The following is a 25,933-nucleotide window of genomic DNA, read 5'->3' on the forward strand; positions in this document are numbered from 1 at the left end:
AACTTAAATGCACATACAGTCCACAAACACAAATACAGCTTTCATAATCAAATGCATGCTAAATAAATGAGTAAATACAGTTCAAAACAGACCCAATATGTAAAACTAAAGAAAAAAAAAAAAAAACTTTTCCCTGAAGAACTTCTGAGAACACTAGTTTATATTAACATTACTGTTCAGAAGTTTTTTTTTTAAAGACATCAGTACTTTTCTTCATTGAGGATGCATTAAATAGATTAAAAAATTACAGTAAAGACATTTACAATTTTACCAAAAATGTATATTTCAAATAAATGCAGTTCTTTTGAATTTTACAGTATATTAAGCAAAGACTCCAGAGAAAAAAAATGTCAAGGTTTTCACAAACATATTAAGCAGCAAAACTGTTTTTAGCATTGATGATAAAGTAATGATGTTCTGTGTTCAGTAATGATGCTGAAAATACAGCTTTACATCACAAGAATAAATGTGATTTTACAATATGTTAAAGTAGAAAATTGTAACTTAATATAGTAATACTATTTTACAATATTACTGTTTTTATAGAATTTGTTTATAAAATAAATGCAGCCTTAGTGCATAAGAGACTTAATAATATTGCTGTCCCCAAACTTTTGACCAGTAGTGTTAATACACATGTTTGATTTTATTATATATGTTTATTGGCATACTGTGCATTTGAATGTACAACTAGTCTGTGCATGTTAAAATAAAATGTTAGCGTATAGTAAAAACTTATTGTAGTGATTTATTACGAATTATATTTGAGTTAGATATTAAAATAATTGGATTTTTGCTGCCTGTCTGATCAAAAGCTGTAAAGTAACGATAAATTCTGACTTATACGCAACCACTTAATGTCTTAGCAACCATCAAAAACATCGTGGCAAACCCTAACAACCTCTCTATGTTATTTCTTTGAATAATCATGCAATGAAAAATAAATAAATTGGTGTCAAAACAATTTTCACTCAGAAATTGCACGTCGATTTTACAAACAATTAAAAAGAAATGGCTAGTATCACATTGATTTAAACATGAATTAATGAAGCTGAAAACTCAGTTAATTAAAACGTAACAATTTTTTGACTAATAATCTTTTTTTTTTCAAATCATTTAAGAGATTCTAATATTATTAATCTGTTCATGTATTTTCATGTTTGTTTCAGAAATCGCAGTAAGTCTCAGTTTAGTGGTTATTCAGCTCAAACTGTACATCAGGTGGAGTTTACTGTTATGCATCATCACATGAACGATCTCCTGAAGTTTGTCATTTACAGCTCTGCTACAGGCGTCTTGGCAGATTGGTTGAGTTTCAGGCCACTGTGAAATCTACAGAAAATACCCTCCAGACAGACTGCAAGTTTCAGTCTTCCCTTTTTGTTTGGTGCTTCTAAATGAGTCTGACTGTTTTCATGTGACAAGCTTTTAATGAATCACCTTCATATTCTTCATTTACAGCCTTTACTTAGGTTTGGCTTGTAGAAACAATACGTACATCTCCTAGTTTTTTTTTTTCTTATCTAGTGGAATAATGGAATAAACTTGAATGTTAAAAACTGGTCACTGGCATGCAGTACAAAAGATCTTAAAAGGGCTGTATCGTGTCTTTTTTTTTGTTAAGCCTTTCACTTAAAAGGTTAGTAATGTTTGAAAAGAGCAGCTTAACTTCAATAAAAGACTTTTTACTTTGAGGATGTTCTGAATTCTAAAATTACATTATGTTTTCAAAGTCCATTAAACTCTTGTTAAATCTTAACAGATCAAGGAAAATTTGATTCCACATGACAGGACCCCTTTAAGACATCCTTGTGCACATTAAGGAGAGGAATATGGAGACTTTTTATGCATGTTTTGCTTTGATTTTAGAGGAAACCTTTTTTTTAACCCTTGTGTCATTTTGAGCCAGAGAGGGTCTCTTTTTCCTGAGAATGCTTGTTTAATGCTAGTGCATTGGACAAATGATTGTGCTTTTATTGACTTTGCTCACATACTGTAGGGTATAACAACTTCTTTAAAAACCATGGTTAAACTTGGTGTACAACAATGACTGGCCTACAAATGATTGCTTATACATTTCTTGTAATGCTATTTTATTCCCGAATATTGGATTTGATTTTGTCAGCTTATTTTCTTTCAGTTAACACAGGTTTATTTGAATTATAAGAGGGCACCAATATCAAAATGCTGTCTGATATTGAAAAGCCAAACATATTTTCATGTTCTGATAACCAGCAAATGCCATGTATAAAAGAAATCTATAGATTCCTGTTAAAAAAAAAAATAGTAATACACATCACTCCCTTAAAACTACATAATATTACTTTAAAATACGTATTTGTATCTTTAAAGGGTACCACCATGTGACAGATTTCAACCTTTTTTCTGTGTTTGAATAAAAATGACAATTTTTCAATAAATTGCAGGTTGTAAAAAGTCTACATTTTATGCCTCAAATGCGTGACTTGTGAAGCAGGATCACAAGCGAATATGCTTTAGTTCATTTTGTAATGCATCTGTGTAGAATACTATAATTTATTGTATAGCTGGAAAATAATTTACACGTTTGGCAAGCACTTTTATCCAAAATGATTTAAAGTGCATCCAAGCTGTTTTCTAGTCCCAGAATGAATTCTGTGAAGGAAGAGGAATTTAAAGCAAATTAAAACACCAGTCTATGATATAAATAAACTGTATGAAATAAAACACTATTTTTTTTTTTTGATAATTAAATATTTACATTTATGCATCACCATGTTGTAATGTACAGTATAAAGCACAGATGACTATTAGATCTGATATCGAGATGAAGTTGATGAAAATGTTGAATGACAATGAGACCTGCATTGGAAAAGCACAATCCGTCCATCCCATGCCGGATCACGCCACGATCCGAGGGAGATTTCTATTTAGGGATCATTTGGGATTTCGGCTGCGGTGGAACCGATGGGCCACACATCTGCAGACCGGGCCTGTCGTGAGGATGATTTACACTGGCTCGAAAAACAGAAGGAATGCCAAAACCATGAGAAGCTCTCACATTGTGGTCCCCCTCTTTCAAACTGATTTATGTTTAATGGGGAAGCCTATCCAGTCCTGCCAAATTCTTCATCGTCTGGTGTCCAGCGCTGCAACAAATGACTTTATCTTTTGCGCTCAACTCCAATCTAGGATTCCACCAATTCCACTTGTCTTCCACTTTCAACATGAGATATTTTATTGAAGTTTACTGAATGTTTATCCAGGGGTAGTACAGTAAATACACAGTCTTTGAAAACTTACCAGAATCGACACAACTGTGAGAAATCTGAGGACGTTGGGCAAAGCTCACAGTAAACGCTGCCATCCTCTACAACTAGTATCATGTTGATGCTGGATCAGAAGATAGTACCAACAAGTCATGTCATGGGTTCAATTCCCTGGAAGCACATTCACAGATAAAATATGTATCTTGAAATAAAAGTTTTTTGCCAAATGACAAGAGAATTACAGTCACAGTCTCATTTAAGTTGCTAATAAAAAAATTGGATTTCAATTTAAGTAGTTTTATTGACATTTTATTAACTTTATTTTGGACACCTAGATGTTTATATAATACGTAATAATATATACAAGGATTTTTATATGTTATTAAATGTAGCAACCACATACAATGATATACAATAATATATCTTTAACTATATGCTTTTGTAAAAAAATGTGGTCACACTTTATTTTAGGGTCCAATTCTCACTATTAACTAACCATTAACTATGTCTCAATTAACCCCTTATTTGCTGCTTATTAATAGTTTATAAGGTAGTTGTTAAGTTTAGGGTATTGGGTAGGATTATGGATGTCATGCATTATATGTACTTTATAAGCACTAATAAACAGCCAATATGTTAATAATAGACATGCTAATAAGCAAGTAGTTATTAGTGTGAATTGGACTCTATACTAAAGTGTTACCAAAAATGTATATGCATATATTTTATGTTTACTTATACATCAACATGTATTGACAGGTTTTACCTCATATGACAATATATTTAATGTACTGTACATATATTAGATTTGCAATGCAATTTGACACAAATATGTAATATGCAAGGTGCTAAAATGTCTGTGTTTTAATAAAGTGCATGTTGTAAGGGGGAACTGGTGGGACCCACAAATGTGGGACTTTTAGCAGAAATGTAAGCTAATGTGTAAGCTGAAGTTTGTTTTCTCATGCAAGTAATTATAGTATATGAATAATTACTGACTCTAATATTCAAACTGTGCATCCGTGCTGTTTGTTTTCGCAGTATCAAAATTAATTCTATGAAATAAATGTAAACGAAAGAAAGAAGAATGCATTAAATTAGTGTCGTACTATAACAGTTAAGCTAAAGCAACACCAGCGAAAGTCCAATTAGAGACATTCAATCTCGGTTAGGGATCCAGCGAGATTTCCATATTCCTTGATGTCAGTTTTTTAATTTGACAGGATGTTTTCATTTGAATAGGAAAAACATCTGAAGAGTCCTGAGGCTATTCCTGCTACAAAGTTAAAGTGCAACATCTCTGCTCCCTGAGATTTACAGCTGCTCTCACACTCTTAACACTGTACATGTAAAGAAAATTAAAGAGCTGCAAATTAATCACCAATTACTCGAAGGGTGTGCTGCGTTTATGAAAACAAACAGGCAGAGCTCAGAGATAAATCAAATGACTAACAAGCCGCGCAATGATTTGCTGATGCTATAAGTCAGCGTGGTGGGGTGAGTTTCACCCTGGCACATTTCTGCTGGGATTATACTCCGAAAGGAAACATACACTCCTAACAGAACATGCCGACATCCCTCCTATTTTTTTTTTTTTTTTTATAAACTGCTCAGAAGCCCTGAAATATTAGCATGACTAATGTGTCGGCCAGTGATTTAAATGGAAATTTTTATGGGCCAATGTTTTCCAGCGCTGCCCGACCAAGCAGACAAAGCACGTTTACTGTAAGAACTCTTACACTCGCTTTAATTCAGAAAGCCTGATTTCAGAAAGTGTAATTACACAGCGCAGGGGTTGCACGAGGAGTCAATAGAGTGTGACATGAAGATACACAGGCCATGAGAAACAAGTTACATTTCTGAGAAGAGCTGGACCGCTTCCCTCTTAACAGGAGAAATGGCCAGAGATATTCTGGCTATTATGTATTACTATCCGTTACATGTTGTTGTCATTGGCACAGTGTACTAGCGATATTTATTCATTAAAGAAATGGAGGCCTTTACTTATTGGATAATTATGCTGTTTTACAGTTTGCATGTAGTATTTGATGTCCCAAGATTCACAACACCTTAAGAAGCTCATGACCGATTAGCGTGAATTAGTGTTTGTGTGTGTATTTTGAAATTATATTAATATATCTATATATCTATATCTATATCTATATATATATATATATATATATATATATCTATCTATATATCTATCTATCTATCTATATATATATATATATATATACAAACACTATAAAGTGTAAATAATAACAAAACAAAATATAATATAATAAAATCTATAGAATATAAAGTGTAAATATATCCACTTAAATATATATATATATATATATATATATATATATATATATATATATATATATATACAAACACACACATTTTAAAATAATTCAAAATAAAGTAATAAAATTTTTTTCTAATTCTATAATAAATTATATAATATAAAGTATAAATACACATATTATTGTCTTATATATTAAATTTTTACAATTGTTTAATAATAATAATAATAATAATAATAATAATAATAATCATTATATATATATATATATATATATATATATATATATATATATATATATATATATATATAGATAGTGTTAATTTATATAAAAACATATTATTATAAAAAAGATGATATTTATTAATTCTTTATCTTGTTGTCTTTGTTAAGCACCAATACATCAAGACAAATTCCTTGTACCCACAGTACTTGTTAATAAAGACGATTCTCATTCTGAATTATATAACAACAATATGTGAATTTACAATCATTTTAATTACATTTACTTTATATCTGTTCTTTTACACACACACACACACACACACACACAAACACACACACACACACACACACACATACTGTCTCATTAGCTTTTCACATCATTAAACATCACAGTAAATGAAATGGTAAGCTGGTTAACAGTCCACTTTGAAATCTAATAATGCTTCAACAATCTTAATGATGATGCCACTTCAGAGGTCACAAAACTTCTGCTCTTTGATGTGCAATGCAATGCCGACTTGTGACAAATGCAGTTGCAATTTCACAGCCAGTTAGTGGGAGAACAAGCTTTTTGCTGTCTTTTACTAGTTAAGCGCACGCTGTGGTTTTATTTGGTCTGATCATATTTGTTGAGACATTGTACATCACTTTCACTAGGCAACAGTGGCAAGCAGTTACACAAACAAGAAAGGGAGGTCTGATTGCCCCGTTAATTGGTGCTGGCAAGCCATTGCAGAGCAGGGCCCATAACGGAAACGCCCCCTTAATTCTCACCCGTCATTACATCACAGCACTCTCGGTGCACACAGGCTCTCCAGATGGCCACGCGGGAGAGGAATGACTTAAAAAATGAGAAGCAAACCTGGTTTAAATAGAGAGTTTCAGCTGTGAAAGGATAATGGTGATCTCTGAACCTATAATGCAATGCAATTAACATAAAATAATTTGACTGAAAATCGTTTTAACTTTTTCATTTTTTTTAAAATAATATTAATATTATAATAAAAACATTTCTTTTTTTGCTTAAATGATTTTCAGTGCATGAACTGTCTGAATGAACTGATTCACTGATATGAATCTGACTTTTCAGCGCTGCCTATACGAGAAAGACGATTGGTTAACTGATCACTAGAATGAATCAGACAGTCCAGCACAAGTTCAGGTGAATCGATTGAGAATGATTCAAACTTTCTGTGAGAGAGGAACACTGAGGGGAGCGTGTTTGATTGCTCCCAGCTCAGACATTAAAAGAAAAGTGTAGTGTTTCATCGCACTACACTACAACTCACTGAGAAAAAAACTAGCTTGTTCCTGGAAAAACAGATGAACCTGCTGTCACTCTACTGAAAATGTAGGTGAGTTATAGCATGCATTTCTCTTTGGCTAAAAGAGTCCATTCTTTAATGGTGAACTGTTGTCTATTATTACTGACAGGATGACAAAAGCAAGAGACTGATGCACAACACATACTGTACGTCCAATCCTGTCCATTTAAATATTTATTCACAACTCACACATGACAATTTATCATATCAATGACCATATTAGTCACTTCACTTAGATTACAAGTGACTCATGAGTAAGGTTCCTTTCCTATGAGCTTACATTTATCTAAGGCCACCAGAAGCATTGCAATTAGATAAATATGATTTATTATTGTACAGTCACTCTCCTGTAAGCTTTATCCTGGAATATATATTCCGGGCACCTGTCAAAAGTATGTGCAATCTCTGTTAGCCTGTCTTTTTTACAGATTTTTCCGCCCTTTATGGTCCACATGCAACATTTGGAAGCACTCAGTGCTGACGCTAACGGCAGGATTCAGTTCATTTGACCAAGTTTATACCATTTCAGTTTAGCCTGATAATTCGGCCCATTTCTACACCTCTTGCTTCAGATTTTCAGTTCTCTGAGGGTTACCAGTCACTCACCCAAAACCCCTCCAAGGCTTCCGTAGTGAGTTGTAAATAATGGAGCCATGCTTGGCTGAATGTCTTTCACATGCAAGAAGTAGCTTGGTATGTTTTCCACATTGACCTGGATGAATGACAATCTTAACAGACTTTTTTTTTGTTTCATTTCAGTAATAAATCACCTCCACAAAGTCTTATTAACTGACATTTGTAATTATATTTTCATACTATCAGAAGAGAGCAGTGTAAAAGGAGAGGCATGAAAGAGATTGAATGCGCTTGGAATGTGTTGACAAACATTATACAAATAAAGAGCTGCTGAGTGAGGGGACAGAACTGCAGTGCAAATAAAATCATAATGAATTAGGATAATATAATGGAAAAACATGCTCAATCTTTTCAGAGGTCTGGGGAAAACAAGGAGAAAGTGGTCTGGAGTTGGTGCGAGGGGAGCTATTCATTTTAATCGTCATACTCTGTTACAATATTAATTTGTTTTGTGTCTTTCAGCTGAAAAAGCCACAAAAATAACTGTATTAGTATACTTTATGACTTAAACTTCTATGCCTCAATTTAAAACTAAGTATGGACACATTGTTGCTTCTAAAAAGTGAACATTATGTTGCTATCAGAAGTGTCATGGAAGATAATGTGTAAAAGAGGGAGAGATATTATTTGAGGCCTGGTGTGTTATCACTGAGCTGAGTGGTTGAAGTGTTCCAGGTGTTAGAGGGATAAAACACGACAGATGCGTAACACTTCCTTCCTGCGCATGTGTGAGAGACAGTCCATGTCCCGGTTCAGTCACTCACATCTAGACTCCTCCGCAGGTGTGAGTCTATCTGTCTAGCAGTAGGAATATTGTTTCTCTTTCCTGGTTTGTTCTCTTTTATGGTTATTACAGATTGTTATGGTTATTTTAGTTTTATATCAGGGACAATTAGAGTGATCAATTTAACAAACGACAGAACAAACAATATGATGGGTGGATAAACGGAAAGACAGATGGATGGAAATATAGAGTGATATAACAAGAGATGGATGGATGGATGGATGGATGGATGCATGGAAATATAGTGATATAACAAGGGATGGATGAATGGATGCATGGAAATATAGGGTGATATAACAAGGGATGGATGGATGGAAATGTAGAGTAATATAACAAGAGATGGATAGATGGATGGATGGATGGATGGAAATATAGAGTGCTATAACAAGGGATGGATGGATGAAAATGTAGAGTAATATAACAAGAGATGGATAGATGGATGGATGGATGGATGGAAATATAGAGTGCTATAACAAGGGATGGATGGATGAAAATATAGAGTGATGTAACAAGAGATGGATGGATGGATGGAAATATAGAGTGATATAACAAGAGATGGATGGATGGATGGATGGATGCATGGAAATATAGTGATATAACAAGAGATGGATGGATGCATGGAAATATAGAGTGATATAACAAGAGATGGATGGATGAAATATAGAGTGATATAACAAAAGATTAAGAAATAGATAGATAGATAGATAGAACAACATAATGAAAGAACAATAGATAGACAGAAGACAGACAGACAGACTGAAAGAAAGAAAGAAAGAAAGACAGAAAGAAAGACAGACAGACAGACAGACAGACTGAAAGAAAGAAAGAAAGAAAGACAGAAATAAAGAAAGAAAGACAGACAGACATACAGACTGAAAGAAAGAAAGAAAGAAAGACAGATGAAGCTTGAACTCCACTGGCCAGGAGAGGTCAGAGGTCAAAGCCATGGTCAGGTGTGTGTGAGCACAGGATCTGGAGTGAGTCGTTTTATCAAGCTGTTGTCTCTCAATGAAATGCTGTAAATGGCTGGAAGCCCAGAGATCCAGTGATGTCATTAAAATATTAAAGGTCTCTCAGGATACTAGTCAAATGTCTAGATGACTGTGACCTCTCCTCTCTCTCCCACTGTGTTGAGGATCTTCGATGATCACCAGGGGACACAAAACACCACATAAATCATTTCACATCACATCAGATTTAGATTTGACATGGCCAGGAGCAACATGCCTTGAGGAATACTGCCGCAAGAAAGCAATTGTGTGGTTGTTCACTAAAACATATGATACTCTGTGAGGGTGAATATGTGTGTCATGGGTATTTTACGGATAAGTATTGTAAAAATGTGTGAATGTGATCTCTTAGTCGATTGCCCTTTACTAAGGGAGTTTCCTGTGAATTACAGCAGTAGTTCATCCAAAAATACAAAAATTACCTGGAAATGTACTCACTCCCAGGCCATCCAAGATGTAGATGAGCAAATTTGGAGAAATGTAGCATTACATCACTTGCTCACTAATGGATCATCTGCAGTGAATGGGTGCCGTCAGAATGACAGTCCAAACAGCGTATTAAAAACTCAATCCATTGATTAATATCTTATAAAGTGAATGTTACATGTTTGTAAGAAATAAATCCATCATTAAGGCACTGTTTTGGCTTGTAAGCGGTGCTTGATCTGTGCATATCTCTCCTGATTCAGAAAAGATTACTTTTTCACTGAAGAATGCAATATTATTGACTCATATTTCAGCTGGAAGAAACTGTTTTAAGACTGAAGTCTAATAGATGGATTTTGTTTTACAAACACAAACAGTTTCATAAGACATTGATCGATGGACTGGAGGTGTGTTACTTATGGATTATTGAAATGCTTTTGTTTGGACTCTCATTCTGGGTGTGCAAATTGTCCTGTAAATTTTCACTTTGGGGTGACCTTTAAAGCTCTCAAATGGAATGTGTAAACACGTATTTTTAAATAGAATTGAGTATTTCTGAAAAGTCAACAGTGGGCACTAATCATATTTCTCTTGTTTTGTCTCTCGAATGTCCATCTCTCTCAAAGCCTGCCACTGTAACCTACATGCCCGCCGCTGCCGCTTCAACATGGAGCTGTATAAGCTATCGGGCCGCAGGAGTGGAGGAGTCTGTCTCAACTGCAGACACAACACAGCCGGACGCCACTGCCACTACTGTAAAGAGGGCTACTACAGAGACATGACCAAGGCTATCTCACACAGACGCGCATGCAAAGGTAAGCACACATTTACACTGAGAAAAAAAAAAATCATTTCTGCATTTAATGAGGTTTGTTAATGGTCGTGCTGTAGTTATTAAGATCTGTGTGTATTTTATTATTACACATACATTTACATTCAATCAATTAGCAGATGCTTTCATCCAGAGTGACTAACAACATCACAAACAATTTCTCATATAGAATCAGTATTGTTTAAAGGATAGCAATGCCAAGTTACAAGAGCAGACACTAAATGCAGAAATGTAGAGAAATGGCAACTGTAAATATTAGCTTTGCTTAAATTGCTTTGCAGGATGTTTTCTTCCTGACAGACACAGTTTGATGAGTTTCTTACGAGGAATCTACATGTAAACAACCCTTATGCAATAACTTCATTTACATTTTATATTTACTGGACAAGCAAATTGGGTAAACCAAGTAGTGTCACTGAGAACAGTTATTAAGGCAGTAATATCTTTGATCTAGAAGAAATTATGTAATTAATAAAATAGTAAATTATGTAATTTATGACCATAAATCATTTTGAAGATCAACATATGCTTAAAAGTGCAAAATATGGGCTTGGATTCAAAGAGTCGTCCTTTAAATCCACAAAATGTATTATTATTATTATTATCATAATTATTGTTTAATTTAGAGAAATCTAATGAGTTTGAGCTGAAAGAGGTTAGAATAAGACAGTATTTATACAAAGGGGTTTCCTGGAAAATGAATACAGGCCAAGTAGACAAGCTGGACGGCCATGGAATTTAGGACAACAGAGAATATGAACAATAATAGCGAAACAAGCCAATTATTCACTCAGCCGTGAAAGAAAAATAAATGTAAAGGCACCAGAGATTACACATGTGTTCTAGACCTGAGGGACCTCACATTCACACCTAAAGGTCAGGTGGTCTGTAAGGTTCTGTTCAAAAACTTAGTGAGATGCTTAAGCATGCAGGCAGCATTTTGAAGCACCATAAGGACACTCCCAATATGAAGGCCATTCTTTTGGCTCAATTCTAAGGCAGTACTACTGTACATATTCACTGCAAACAAAGCAATCCCATAATGCATAATGCAAAGAATCGTCAAAGATCAATATAGTGAATATGGAACCTTGTTTCTGCTGCTGGATAAAAAATATAAAGTCTCACAAATCTGATATTTTTCTTTCGATTCAGGCTTTATATCTAGCAATTGTGAGATATAAACTCAAGAATTGAGAGACATAAACTCACAATATTTTGACTTTTATATTATTTGATATTCTGTGGCAGAAAAAAATAAACAGCATTGCGAATGTAATCTCAGAATTCAGAGAAAAGGTCCAAATTAAACCAGGACTCTGAGAAAAAAAGTTAGAATCGCAAAATGTAAACCAGTATTTCTGTACTTACAGTATTTTTTAATTAGTTAAGAAAATTATTGCTAATGCTATTGTTGCAAAATCTGTTTGAATCAATTGTGAGTTGAATCTCTCTTGCAGTTTACATGTCGAACTTGAACTTAAACACATGTAGAACTTGTTCCTGTGCTCAGAGGTAGTGGTAGAGCATTGCATTAGCAGCGCAAAAGGTCATGGGTTCAGTTCCCAGGGAACATACATACTGTTAAAAAAAATGTATAGCCTGAATGCACTGTAAGTTGCTTTGAATGAAAGCGTCTGCTGAATACATACATTTAAATGTAGAACATTCCAAATCAGTCACTTATCCAATTCACACTGCACTATGTTTTGTTACAGAGCCTGATTGTGGACATGAAATGAGAAACATTTCTTAAAGATGGGCATACAGTTGAAACAAGTGCATGTAAATGCATATAATATACTTTTCTTATAAAATATAAAATCTGGTTACAGTGTGTCTTTTACAACCATCTGAACCAGACATACCAAAACTGCTGTAAAGTTTTAAATGCATGGATTTTATCCACTGTTGGTTCACAGATGAATTTCATCATGTCATTCCCCTGTGTTTCCCATAGTCCTTTCACTCACAAAACATTCTGTGCTATTGCATATTTCCCACCTTTAAGCCAAGATAACTTGTTTTCTCATCTGACTCGTACAGACCCGTAATTTGACAGACTGAAAGCTTCAACAAACCGCAGCATAATTAATATGAAAGGCCGCTAGCTCAATCACTGGGGTAGCTTAATTTTTGAGTTCCAAAGCGCAGATGTGATGGATGGCAAATACTGCCCAAGTTTCATTGACATTGCTGTGTATTATCATGTCAGGGATGTATCTTATTCTGGGGAGGTTACAAATGGTTTTCAACAGCTTTTCTCTGCCAGCCAAAACATTTACTCAGGCTATATATGGGATGCTTGGAGGCTAGATGTGAGGCATACAGGCAGGCTAGTTTTTCAAAAGTAACCTTTTGTAATGACCTTAACATAAAATATATTGCCGGTAAAGTCAAAGCTCGTTTGGGAAATTCTGAGGAGTTCCAGTCACCATTGTCAAACTGATTGCTTCACTCGTCTCTGGTGACAACATCGTTACGTCATCTAGTGGACTGCCATATTTATTGTTCATGTCAGCCAACCATCTCATTGTGCTTGTTTTAGCAGGAAACGCAACATTGTGCCAACAGTGTTCAGCGCTTACAAAAAAGCTATAGGGGGTGGTTTGAAAAAGAACGAAATATCACTTGTAAATTAGGCAGCAGTGCACCTACCAAGACAAATTAGACCCAAAACCAGATCCATTGTCAGTGGGAGCCTGGAACACATCAAGCTTTATATCACAGATGAATAACTTCATCCCTCATTGAGTACAGTGTAAACACCATGTCACCCACAAGAACTCTGTCATTTCTTTCTCTCACCTTTGTGCTTAAAGGAATAACTCATTCAAAAAAATACAAATTCTCTCATTAATTACTCACCCTCATATCATTGTTTGATTGATCAAAATTAAAACCGAAATCGCTATGTAGCTTAGTGTGATTATCAAATTGCAAGACTGCGATTTAATTCAGTAAGTATATGCAGAGTGAAGCACAGCACTGTTTTTTTTTTTTTTTTTTGGAAACACAAGCAGATCATGATCCAGGTTTTCAGTGTGTCGGAGCAGCTCGATTTGCTGGAAATGCTGCTCCACACAAACTCATCAAAATGCAACGTGTGCAGCCATTTTACAAGAAGCACTTATAAAATAAATCTGTGAAGCTTTAAGGATCATGATGCAATTTTTCACTGAAACAAAAGATCTTCCTGACTTTGTTTCTTTTGTGGAATTTGATTATTTTTGCAATTTTTGTAAATGTAAATGTATCGCAAATGGCTTGTTCACTATATGTTCTCAAGCCATACAATAGATTTAAATAAGATAATTTATATAAAAAAGTAACACTTTAACCTAGAGCTCTGTACAGACGTTTTAAAGAAAATAGCAGACTTGATCAGTATCTGCTTTGGAAACAAATCTTTCTTCTGTGTCTGATCTTGTCAATGAATCACTTCATCACTTGGAGTAGTTCCCAAATCTAAGACTAATTCATTTCTCAGTTTCACTGACTCTCTCTGCAGTGCTATTAGTGAATAAGTATGACTGCATATGGACTCATTTTATTGTGCTTTTGCATCCTTTTTGAAGCATAAAAAGTGCAGTCTCCATTCATTGCAATTGCATGGAAAGTGTAGCCTGAAAATATATATTTTAAACTTTTTCCTTTAGTGCTCCACTGAAGAAAAAGTCATATTTGGAAAGACATAAGTCTGAACAAATTATGACAGAATTTACATTTTTTCGGGTGAACTGTTCCTTTAAACATAGAGAGGGGTTTTCAACAGCCATGAGAACTCACAGTCCATGCTGCGTTGCTCTACACTTATTTCCCCAGCATCTCTTCGTACTACTGTTGCATTATTATCAGCTCTGGTTTAGATTATGTGCTGTAGAGTTGTAGGGTCGTCATCGAAGGCGTAAGAGGGTGTCGTAATTCAGCAGGCGGTGGGCTGGTTGGTGGGTGGCTTAAGTGCAGAACTGTAGCTGCTTTTTACTGAATGTTAAGTGGGCATTGAAATTCAAAGTATCCCACCACTTTGTGCAGCATTGATTACCATCAGCTAAATCATCAGTGATGGGGAATATTTAAACAAATCCAATTGAAACAGCTTAAACGATGTTATTAAAAATGGTTTCATTCCTCAAAGCATGATTTCTATCATGGGGTCAATTCAGAAAGTAATCAAGAAAAAAAAACACATCTAAGGCCTTACAGACAGATAGATGAATGGACAGACAGATTGATGGATGGATAGACAGACAGACCTAATGCGATTTGTGTGGTACGCTAGAAAAGTTGATGCCTACAGTATGTTCTTAATCAGTTACTTATGAGGCTGCATAAAACTCACAGAGAGAAAAGAAAAATGGCAAATGATTAACGGCGCAACTCTTCAGAACAACCATTTCTGTTCTGGCACTATGACTGTGTACAGCTTCTCCTGGACAGACATAAATCTGAGACGAACAATTGCCTTTGTTACTAATTCAAGAAGTGACTTCAAATATTCATCACCTTTTTTTTTTTAGTCCCAAGAGCTTTGAGATCTCGCTACAGCTAGACCACTTCATATAATTTGCAAATGAATCCCTGGCTTCATAAAAAGTGGAAAAGTTGAGTTGAGACTTCAAACAAGCAGTTTTATGGTAAACGTTTGGCAGCGCGACATTCTCACATTTTAACGTGCGATCGTTTTGACTAACAGCTCAGCCAGAGCACCTTTGAAGTACACGCCATTCTGTCATTAATGGGAACATTATTCAGCGCTATACTGTGCCAAAAGTCTTTACGTTGGAAACTTTATCAAACTTGAGGTGCCAGATACTCCAGGTACCCAGTATATCCACATACACACTCGTGTGGAGCTAGTCTGGACAGGATCCAGGCACATTGCACATTTAGTCATTACAGTACCGCAGCAGTAAGCACTGGTTTTGTGTTTTCTCTTCAGCTTGTGATTGTCATCCGGTTGGCGCAGCTGGTAAGACCTGTAACCAGACGACCGGACAGTGCCCATGCAAAGATGGTGTGACTGGCATCACCTGCAACCGCTGCGCTAAAGGATACCAGCAAAGCAGATCACCTATCGCCCCCTGTATCAGTAAGATTCATTCGCTTTCTTTTCTCTTTCTTTGTCTTCGTAAAGTTTTGTGTATTAATTCTTAGTGTTGAAAATGAGCTAATTAATAACACTTCAGTTTGGGGTACTTTTACTTTTAGTACGTTCAGCAAGGATGCATTACATAAAACAAAAGTCACAATAAAGACATTTATAATGCTACAAATTATACATTTCACTTTCTATTTATTAAAGAATCCTGAAAAATATATATATAATGATGCTGAAAATTCAGCTTTGCATCACAGGAATAAATTGCACTTATATTTAATATGATATATTCTATATCATATAGAGAATATATATTCGAATAGGAAACAGTTATTTTTAGTTGGAACAATTTTTCATAACGTTACACTGTTTTTACTGTATTTTTGATTAAACCAATGCATTCTGGCTTAGCATAACCTACGTCTTTCAAAAACATGAAAAGATTTTTCAACCAATATAAATAACAAGTTTATTTATAAACTTTAAAAAATTGAACCACTATAATAACAAGCAAATCGGTTAAACTTTAAAAGCTTTAATAGTTTTGTATGTTTTGGTTGTGTGGTGTATTTGATCAAAAATATTTATTCCTAATTATAAGAGTAACTTAAGATCAATCGTACACCTCCTAATATACAATTGGACAATAATTGTGAATAACGTGAAAAATAATAATAAAAAACACTTAATCATAACTAAATATGATGTCGTTTATTAAACAAATTAGTGGCAAACAGTGTCACAGCATATTGAATTACCTTAAATTTAATTGCATCTCTTCTCCCTCTTGAAAAATGAGGGCGTCCTATAAATAAATAACACAAAATGGTTTTTATAAAAACACATTACACAAATAATAATCTATTATTGAAAAACTCTTCTTGGACTAAATGAGGTGGTCCAACATGACTTGTTGTCCCATTACCACCTACAGAGACATCAATAATAATACTCCGAAGAAATTCTGCATAAACAACTATTATTATTCATTATACCCCTGGCCCATTTAATTTCCGCATTGGTCCCCCGTTCCATTATTTCCTTGGATGGACATTTGCTGATTGCCCTCTGTTAAAGTCAAACAGACCATAAAGCCCTGGCTGATACGACCTAGTGTGCCCTGAACCTGGCTGACGGCTTTTCAACTCATAAATCTGCTCCAGGGGCATGATGGGTGATATGTTTATTGGCAGTATCAACAAGACAGCAGACGGTCTCTGTGACGATTAAACACAGGCCCACACAGCAGCTGGCATTTCTCGATAAGATAAATATAATGCGCGCCTATTAATGTGAACCACTTCTATTATGTGTAACTGATGACATGGAAATAAAGATTTATCTGGAGCGCTGAAAAAAGCGACTGTGGACACGAAGCCATTCAGATTTACTTGGCAAATGAACCCCCCGATCCCCGAGAAACTACATTTCCCCTAATATCTCAGGGTTGGTAAAAATGTGCTGTTAAACCTGGAGCGAAAGAGGGAGCCCTGGCAATTGAGTGGAAAATATTTGGTTTTATATTTGTTTTAATAGCCTGATATTAAAATTTTGTGACATCGCACTTTTACCTGCTCACATTTTAACAATACTCGATCCCCCATCGATGTATATTTGACAGCAAAGCACTTAAAGGGGCTTTGGCAGGAAACCTATTGAAATTAGACACCGCCACCTCTTTACCTCATCAGTGATATGTCTGATAAATGCGTTTATTGCAAGCAGCCATGACTAGAAAAGACTTCTGGTGTGAGGTTTTGATTGTTTGTTCTTGACTGTTTGTTGCAGAGATTCCTGTTGCTGCACCCACAGTCACCTACAGCAGTTCACAAGAGCCCACAGGTGAGTTCAGGAAAGAAAAGAAAACACTCTCAGATTCATTTACAGTGGCGCGCCAAAGTTTGGGAAACCCTTGCAGAATCTGGGAAAATGTGAATAATTTTAAAAGAATAAGAGAGATCATACTAAATGCATGTTTAGTTTTATTCAGTACTGTCCTGAGTAAGATATTGTACATAAAAGATGTTAACATTTAGTCCATAACACAAAAAAATTGCTGAAATTATTAAAATAACCCCCTCACCCTTAGTTCTTAATACTGTGTTCTGTTACCTGATGATCCTCGACTGTCTTTCTGTTTTGTGATGGTTGTGCATGAGTCCCTTGTTTGTTTTGAACAGTTAAAATGAGCAGCGTTATTCAGAAAAATCTTTAAGGTCCTGCAGATTCTTCAGTTTTCCAGCATCTTTGCATATTTGAACCCTTTCCAGCAGTGACTTTATGATTTTGAGATACATCTTTTCAGACTGAGGACATTTGAGGCACTCAAACACAACTATTAAAAAAGATTCAAACGTTCACTGATGCTCCAGAAGGAAACAAGATGCATTAAGAGCTGGGGGGTGAAAACTTTTGAACACGATGAAGATGGCCAAATATTTCTTATTTTGTTGATTTTTTTTTTTTCATTTAGATCTGCACTTCGTAAGCAACAGAAGATACTTGTATGTTTCCACAAATTAAGTACAATTTACCTTGATCTTCAATTTTTTTCAGCTCCAGAATGTTCAAAATTTCAGAAGAACCATAAACAATTTGTTTTTGATTGCTTCCACTGTCCTCATTTGTAAATCGCTTTGGATAAAAGCATCTGCTAAATGAAGAAATGTAAATGTAAACAATTTAAGTAAAACAAATTTTTGCTTCATTGTATAATATTAATAAAAATAATAATAATTATTATATTTTAATACAATTTATTAATAATATATTTTTAAGTCTTCTCACAATTAGCAATTTCAATATGCGTCCATTTAGATATTAACTTTTAAAATTGCTTAATTATATTATAAAAATGACAAGGATTACAAAAATATATATATTTAATTTAATTTAATTTATATATACAGTATATACATACAGCACCCTCACACACACACACACACACACACACACACACAAACATATGTAAGTGTAATAAGTAAAGAAGAGGAATAAAATGGAATGCAATGACCTAAATTCAAAATTATTTGAATTATATGAATAACTTAATAATTATATATTAATCTGTCTTCACTTTTTTTGTATCACAGCAACAAATTCTCTACATAGCTGTTAGTTTTTCTTTCATTTCATGCCAAATCTAATCTAATCAATATTTCATGTCCATTTATGTGTTTATTTGCCACCTGTGTCAATTTTACACAATAAACCCATCAGGGTGCTGACTTTACAGCATGCTTCAGAAATGCAGCAGTGGATCTTGTATTTGTATGATCTGCGTGAGGTTTTCTTAATGGTGAGGATGTCAACATGAGCCCTGGCTCTCCTTCTCCTCACGCTCTGTCTCAGTCACCATCGAAACTGGCCAGGACCCTAATCTGATTACATGCTTCATTTGAATGCGTTTGCTTTCCCGTCACACTCCCGCAGCGCTGAGAACACACCCTTGTACTTTCATTCATACTCAATTACCCAAGCTGCCCGATCAGTGCCTGTAACGTGCACTCGTCCCATGGAGCCAAACTCTGCAGCTCAAAGCTATCTGGCTTTATTCAGCTCTGAGATGTTTCACTAAGAGCAATTACATTTCCCTGGATAGTGCACATGCAACAGACATGTGGAGTTGTCAGTGTGACATGCCGGTTCTAATCTTGTCTCCATCAAACTGGTGCTAGTTTTGTTTCAGTAATAATTATTATTCATCAATAATTTCTTATCCCATCTGTTGTACTTATGTGTAGGAGATGTGATTTTGGGTCTGGCGTGTGTTATGTCCACTGTTTTTCCCTTACACTTAATGCTTAATTTCAGAAACAAATTTAAATATAAATTTAATTGAAAAGTATAAATGGCTGGTCATAAAATATAAAAATTCTGTGAGATAAAATACAGCCAGCTTGGTATTTTACCAGCCTGTTTATATTTATTTCAAGATGATTTGTAAAATACTTTTCACAATATATATATATATATATATATATATATATATATATATATATATATATATATATATATATATATATATATATAGTTTCAATGTTACAATTAGGAAGAAATTAAAAATTAAAAATTAAAAATTAAAAATTTAATTTAATTTAATTTAATTTAATTTAATTTAATTTAATTTTCATTCAGACCTGCTTAGAAATATCAGTTGTCACTCTATATCTATACCAAATGATACGCCTTGGGATGATATTTAAAGTTTTATGTTCAATGCGCTGTAGTTTTTATCATTGCTGCATTAAAATATATAATTGAATGCAACAATGATGATTGAGAGAAATTCTCAAAAGCCTGTTTGTCATATTTGATTTGACACATTTAAACTTGATTTTTCTGCATAGATAATCAAGTTATCCTAAGATGATTTAGACCAGTAGGTGTTCATTTTGAAACAAATTGCAAACAATATAAAAGTAATTCTTACATATACTTTCATAGCTAAAAGACAATTTCAAAGAAATGTAATGAGAGAAAGCTAGTACAAAACATTAAATATCACTATTTTATAAATGATAAACACTACTATTCAAAAGTTTTTGTGTTCTTTTAAAAATAAATTCATACTTTTATTAATCAAGGATCCATTAAATTGATCAAACCTGACAGTTAATATATTTAGAATGTTTCTATTTCAAATAAATGCTATTATTTCAAAACTTTGTTCATGGTTTCCACAAAAATATTTAAGCCACACAACAAAGGTTTTCAACATTTGCTGCCACAGGAACAAATTATACCTTCAATTTGATCTTACTGTACAAAAATAATGATTTTAGTGTATTAAAAAACAGTCTTGCTGAACAACTGATAGAATACCTTCAAAAGTTTCAACGGTAGATAGAAATATTCATATTTACATTATGAGTTTATTATGAGTATTTACATACTCATATTTACATTATGAGTATTATTAAACAATAACAACAAACAAAAAAGTCTCCAAAACCTGTGTAACAGTAAGTTGAACCTCTTTTCCTACTCTCTTGACCTGTCCTGCTGTAGTTCACTGTGAGGACCTCCCACTGGAGCAGCACAGTTGTGCTTGAGGGACTCTATTAAGCAGACATTTGTCCCTCCACAGGGGACGTCCTTTATTTAGGGGACGTGGGTGTAATGGGCAGCGTCAGGCATTGTGCCTCCGTTCACGCATTTACATGGAAATCAAGCATGGCTAATATGGACTCGTCAGAATCAGAATCATTTACTTTTTTGGGACGCCGCCCCCTCCTCTGCACTTTTTCTCACTCCCTGCCTCCAGTTTTACCCCCACGGGTCCTTCACGTTCTTATTCTGCGCTCCACCTTTTTTGTGTTACCAAAGCTGCCAGGCATCTCGCTCTTCTTGTCCTCAACCCCCCTCTTACTTTTCCCTTCAAACTTTTTTTTTTTTTAATTCGGGTTCTTTCCTGCTTCACTGTTGCCTAGGTGACCTCATTCAGACGGGATATAAAGGGACATGAAAAGGGTGGATTGGACAGAGGGAAGTTTGTCCATATTCAGACGAAAGCTGAAAGGTCTTCTCGCTCCCATCTCTTCCAGTCTGGCCAGAAATCTCAAAATTATTACTCTATGTAAAGTAGCTGCGACGAGAGACTCTCGGGTTTCGGTTTGGGTCAGGAGAACCGAGCCAATGTTCCGGTTTGGGTCAAAAAGGTGGCTGGTGTTGAAGTGACTCCATCAGCTAATGTGGGGTTCAAATCTCCTTGAGGGTGTCGAATAGATCAGCTGAGCGCTAGAGCTATAAATCATTCCCAGTCTCTGAGGTTTATATGTGGAAAGCTGCGGTTAAATGTGGATTTGTTTTTGTGGGCATTGTGATGGGGGTGTTCTGTGTCTGAATGAAGTTTAAATGACCTGTGAACCCCCTGCCCTGACATCACTGAGTAAGAGGGGGTATATGGGGAGGCGCTGATAATTAGGGTGAGAAAATGACTGTGTTAAGTGAAGAAAAGATTAAATTATTAAATAGCCATTAAATCTTAATTAGGTCCAACGTGACTCTCTTTAAATGTGCGAATGATGACTCGAAAGTGTGTCAGTGTTATTGCATTAGACAATATATAATACAAAACAAGTGGCATCTGCAAACAAATGATGCTCTTTTAGTTACTATTAAACAGTTAGTCCCAAAATTCCCTTTTAAATTATGAATTTCATCTTACTTTTTTAACATAAATATCAGCAACTGCACCAAATTTAATGTGTATGTATGTGCTTTTGTGTGTGTGTGTGTGTGTGTGTATGTGTATATATATATATATATATATATATATATATATATATATATATATATATATATATATATATATATATATATATATATATATGAGTTACATATTGTCATCAAATCAAACTTTAATCTTGATGTCTCAACAAAAGCAAACATGCACTTTTTTTCTAGCTTTTTAGATTTTTAGCAAACTGTTCAATTTGAAAAACATTACAGAATAAAGTACCAAAGATGTTCAAAAATGCCAGATTTCGTCTCCTTGTGTGTTCCTCATCCACACCTGTTGTTCCACACAGATCTGACCTGCGTTTCACTCGTTTTCTGTCTGTTATCTTCTTCAGACTGTGACTCCCACTGTAAGACTCCCAAGGGCAAGATGAAGGTTACCATGAAGAAATACTGCAAGAAAGATTATGGTAAGTAGCTCTTATTTAGAAACGCCTGCTTCCTATTCACTTCACATCATCAGACATCTTTCTCCTCTGTCTTTTCTATCTCTCTCTGTATGTGTTCCCCCTCTCTCATAGTGCTGACAGCTTATTCAGAGGCTAAAGGTTTATGTTATAGCATCAAAGCGTGTGAACTCAGCAGGTTTCTCCAGATGGACACACTCAAAGTGCCTCGCAGCATATAGAGGACAAAGGGGACAGCTGGTTCCTGTTCAAACAGGGATTTTACAGGTTTCAATTCTAATATAGTTCATATAATAATGGACTTATTGACGTTCAAGAATGCAGTTATAGGTTTTAAGTTTATAAGTGGCAAAACAGATAGACAGATTTATTTAGTTAAAAGCACAGTAAAAAAATTATTAATTTCTTTCAAATAAATTGACTGACCCCAAACTTTGGCAGTGTAGTAGTATTGGTGTATATACACCGGTAAAAATGCGGTAGCGGCAGAATCACTCTTTGACGACTCACAGGTCCTCTGGCTGTTTGCAGAGCGGAGAAAATGATGTTTGATTTCACAGTGTGATATCATAAACTCATTCCTGACTGGCCTCAAGTCTGGAAGATTTGTGGCGTCCAAGAGTGAGGACCACACTGCCTCAGCTCAAAACACTGCCAAGCTAGAAAGAAAAAAGCAAATGAAGAGAAACAGACATGTCCCTAAATAGATGCAACGTGAGTTTCTAACAAAAGCAGTGTTAGCTATGCTGTGTCCCAATTTGTATGCTATCAGATCCTACACAGCATATGAGAAATCCCTGATCAAAGTCTGTTGAAAACTGTACACTATTAAAAATAAAGGTTCTTTTTTGGCACTCATCAAGAACATCCATGGTTCTTTATAGTGGAAAAAGGTTCTTTAGATTATTAAAATGTTATGTAAAATAGTTATTTTAAGAACTGTTCACTAAAAGGTTCTTTGGGAAACCAAAAAAGGGGTTTTCAATGTCATCATCACCACCTGTTTTTAACACAATTCCAGATTCATATGGAAGAGATTGCTTGCCTGTTACTTAAAGTGCAGTACAATGGGGTCCAAAAGTCTGAGACCACTGGAAATGCATTATTTTTTTTACATTTTCTTTGCATAATCTTCTATATGATTAGCATAATTTCAATATGAAGTAGGAAGTTAAATAAAAAATGTGTGTAAAGCCTGCTGATCTCCAGCATGATTTGCAAATATTCCAAAGAGCATCTTGCATTTCAGTGTATTGAAGCAAGTACACCTGTACACATTTCAGATGCAAAACCTTGGTTATTTCCAGGTTTAAATGAAAAACGTTCCAGATTTTCAGACTTTCAGACATGAGCTTATATGAAGTGTCTGCAGCATTTAGCACAATCTGAAATGTGTCTCTGCGGATAAAACTGTTGCACACAGAATTAAAGTTATAGGCCATCTAAAATGCAATTTTCTCATTAATCAGTAGCACCTTATCTATATTAACATCTCTGCTCATTACTTGAAAAGGCTCATTTACAATTGAAACATTTTAGGCACCCCCTAGGGTGAAGCGAATAATATTAAAATAGATAATATCCACCGGTTTAATCAGCAACCACACAGACTAGTGGAACAATAAAATCCAGCAGAGAAAGTGAGAGAAAGCGCTATTAATGGCACTGCTGGTCATCTGTAGCTGCTATCGTTCAGACCGTGATATTAAGTTTCATTCGTTTTCACTCTCAGCCATAAGTGTTCATACTCAGAGGTTGTTCTCATAGGGAAGTCGTTCATCATGTTGATGTTATATAGGACAGGTAACACTGGCGAAGCCGAGTGTCCGGACTGCAGTATAAATCTCAGTGGGTGGGAAGTATGAAAGGGTCCCTGTTCAACCAGTCCCTATGTGTCAGAGAGACCCATAATTTTTATTTTTCTGCACATTTAAAACAGACAGTAAAAGCAGTATGTTTTGTATTTTTTTTCCTGCTTTCACAATTTCCTCAGAGACAGCCCAGTACTCAGTATCAGTGAAAAAGCAGCAATTGCTTGTATCACAGTATACAGGTGCATCTTATAAATTAGAATGTTGTGGAAAATTTATTTATTTCAGTAATTTAACTCAAATTGTGAAACTCGTGTTTTAAATTAATTCAATGCACACAGCACAGACTGAAGTAGTTTAAGTCTTTTATTATTTTAATTGAGATGATTTGGGCTCACATTTAATAAAAACCCACACAATCTCAACAAATAAGAATATGGTGACATGCCAAACAGCTAATCAACTCAAAACACCAGGTGCTGCAAAGGTTTCCTGAGCCTTCAGAATGGTCTCTCAGTTTGGTTCACTAGGCTACACAATCATGGGGAAGACTGCTGATCTGACAGTTGTCCAGAAGACAATCATTGACACTGACACACAAGGAGGGTAAGCCACAAACATTCATTACCAAAGAATCTGGATGTTCACAGAGTGCTGTATCCAAGCATGTTAACAGAAAGTTGAGTGGAAGAAAAAGCGTGGAAGAAAGAGATGCACAACCCGAGAGAACCACAGCCTTATGAGGATTGTCAAGTAAAATCAATTCAAGAATTTTAGAGAACTTCACAAGGAATACATTGAGACATCAAGAACACCACACACAGATGTGTCAAGGAATTTGGGTACAGTTATCGTATTCCTCTTATTAAGCCACTCCTGAACCACAGACAACCCCAGAGGCATCTTACCTGGGCTAAGGAGAAGTCCAAAGTTCTTTTTTCAGATGAGAGCAAGTTTTGTATTTCATTTGGAAACCAAGGTCCTAGTCTGGAGGAAGGTTGGAGAAGCTCATAGCCCAAGTTGCTTGTCCAGTCCAGTGTTAAGTTTCCACAGTCTGTGATGATTTGGGGTGCAATGTCATCTGCTGGTGTTGGTCCAGTCACTGCACACGATTACCAAGACATTTTGGAGCACTTCAATGATTCCTTCTGCTGACCAGCTTTTTGAAGATGCTGATTTCATTTTCCAGCAGGATTTGGCACCTGTCCACACTGCCAAAAGCACCAGAAGTTGGTTAAATGACCATGGTGTTGGTGTGCTTGACAGGCCAGCAAACTCACCAGACCTGAACCCCAGAGAGAATCCATGAGCTATTGTCAAGAGGAAGATGAGAAACAAGAGACCAAACAATGCAGATGAGCTAAAGGCCACTGTCAAAGAAACCTGGGCTTCCAGACCACCTCAGCAGTGCCACAAACTGATCACCTCCACGCCACGCTGAACTGAGGCAGTAATTAAAGCAAAAGGAGCCTCTACCAAGTACTGAGTACATGTACAGTAAATGAACATATTTTCCAGAAGTTTTTTTTTTTTTTTGGTCTTCTTAAGTAATCTAATTTGTTGAGATAGCGAAATTGTGTTTTTTTTTTTTTTTA

At 35.2% G+C, this 25,933-nt stretch overlaps 1 protein-coding gene across 2 annotated transcripts in view; it reads left to right on the plus strand.

Moving 5' to 3' along the window:
• The window catches only part of LOC127945400 (netrin-1-like), a 40,927-nt gene that overhangs the window by 9,496 nt on the left and 5,498 nt on the right, over positions 1–25,933 (plus strand). For both annotated transcript variants that reach the window (XM_052541839.1, XM_052541840.1), the window contains 4 exons: positions 10,571–10,759; positions 15,719–15,868; positions 17,666–17,719; positions 22,456–22,530. In XM_052541839.1, coding sequence (XP_052397799.1) covers positions 10,571–10,759; positions 15,719–15,868; positions 17,666–17,719; positions 22,456–22,530 — 468 coding nt within the window. The remainder of the gene's footprint in view (positions 1–10,570; positions 10,760–15,718; positions 15,869–17,665; positions 17,720–22,455; positions 22,531–25,933) is intronic.

The sequence above is a fragment of the Carassius gibelio genome, chromosome A3 (assembly GCF_023724105.1).
Source record: "Carassius gibelio isolate Cgi1373 ecotype wild population from Czech Republic chromosome A3, carGib1.2-hapl.c, whole genome shotgun sequence".
Taxonomy (NCBI): domain Eukaryota; kingdom Metazoa; phylum Chordata; class Actinopteri; order Cypriniformes; family Cyprinidae; genus Carassius; species Carassius gibelio.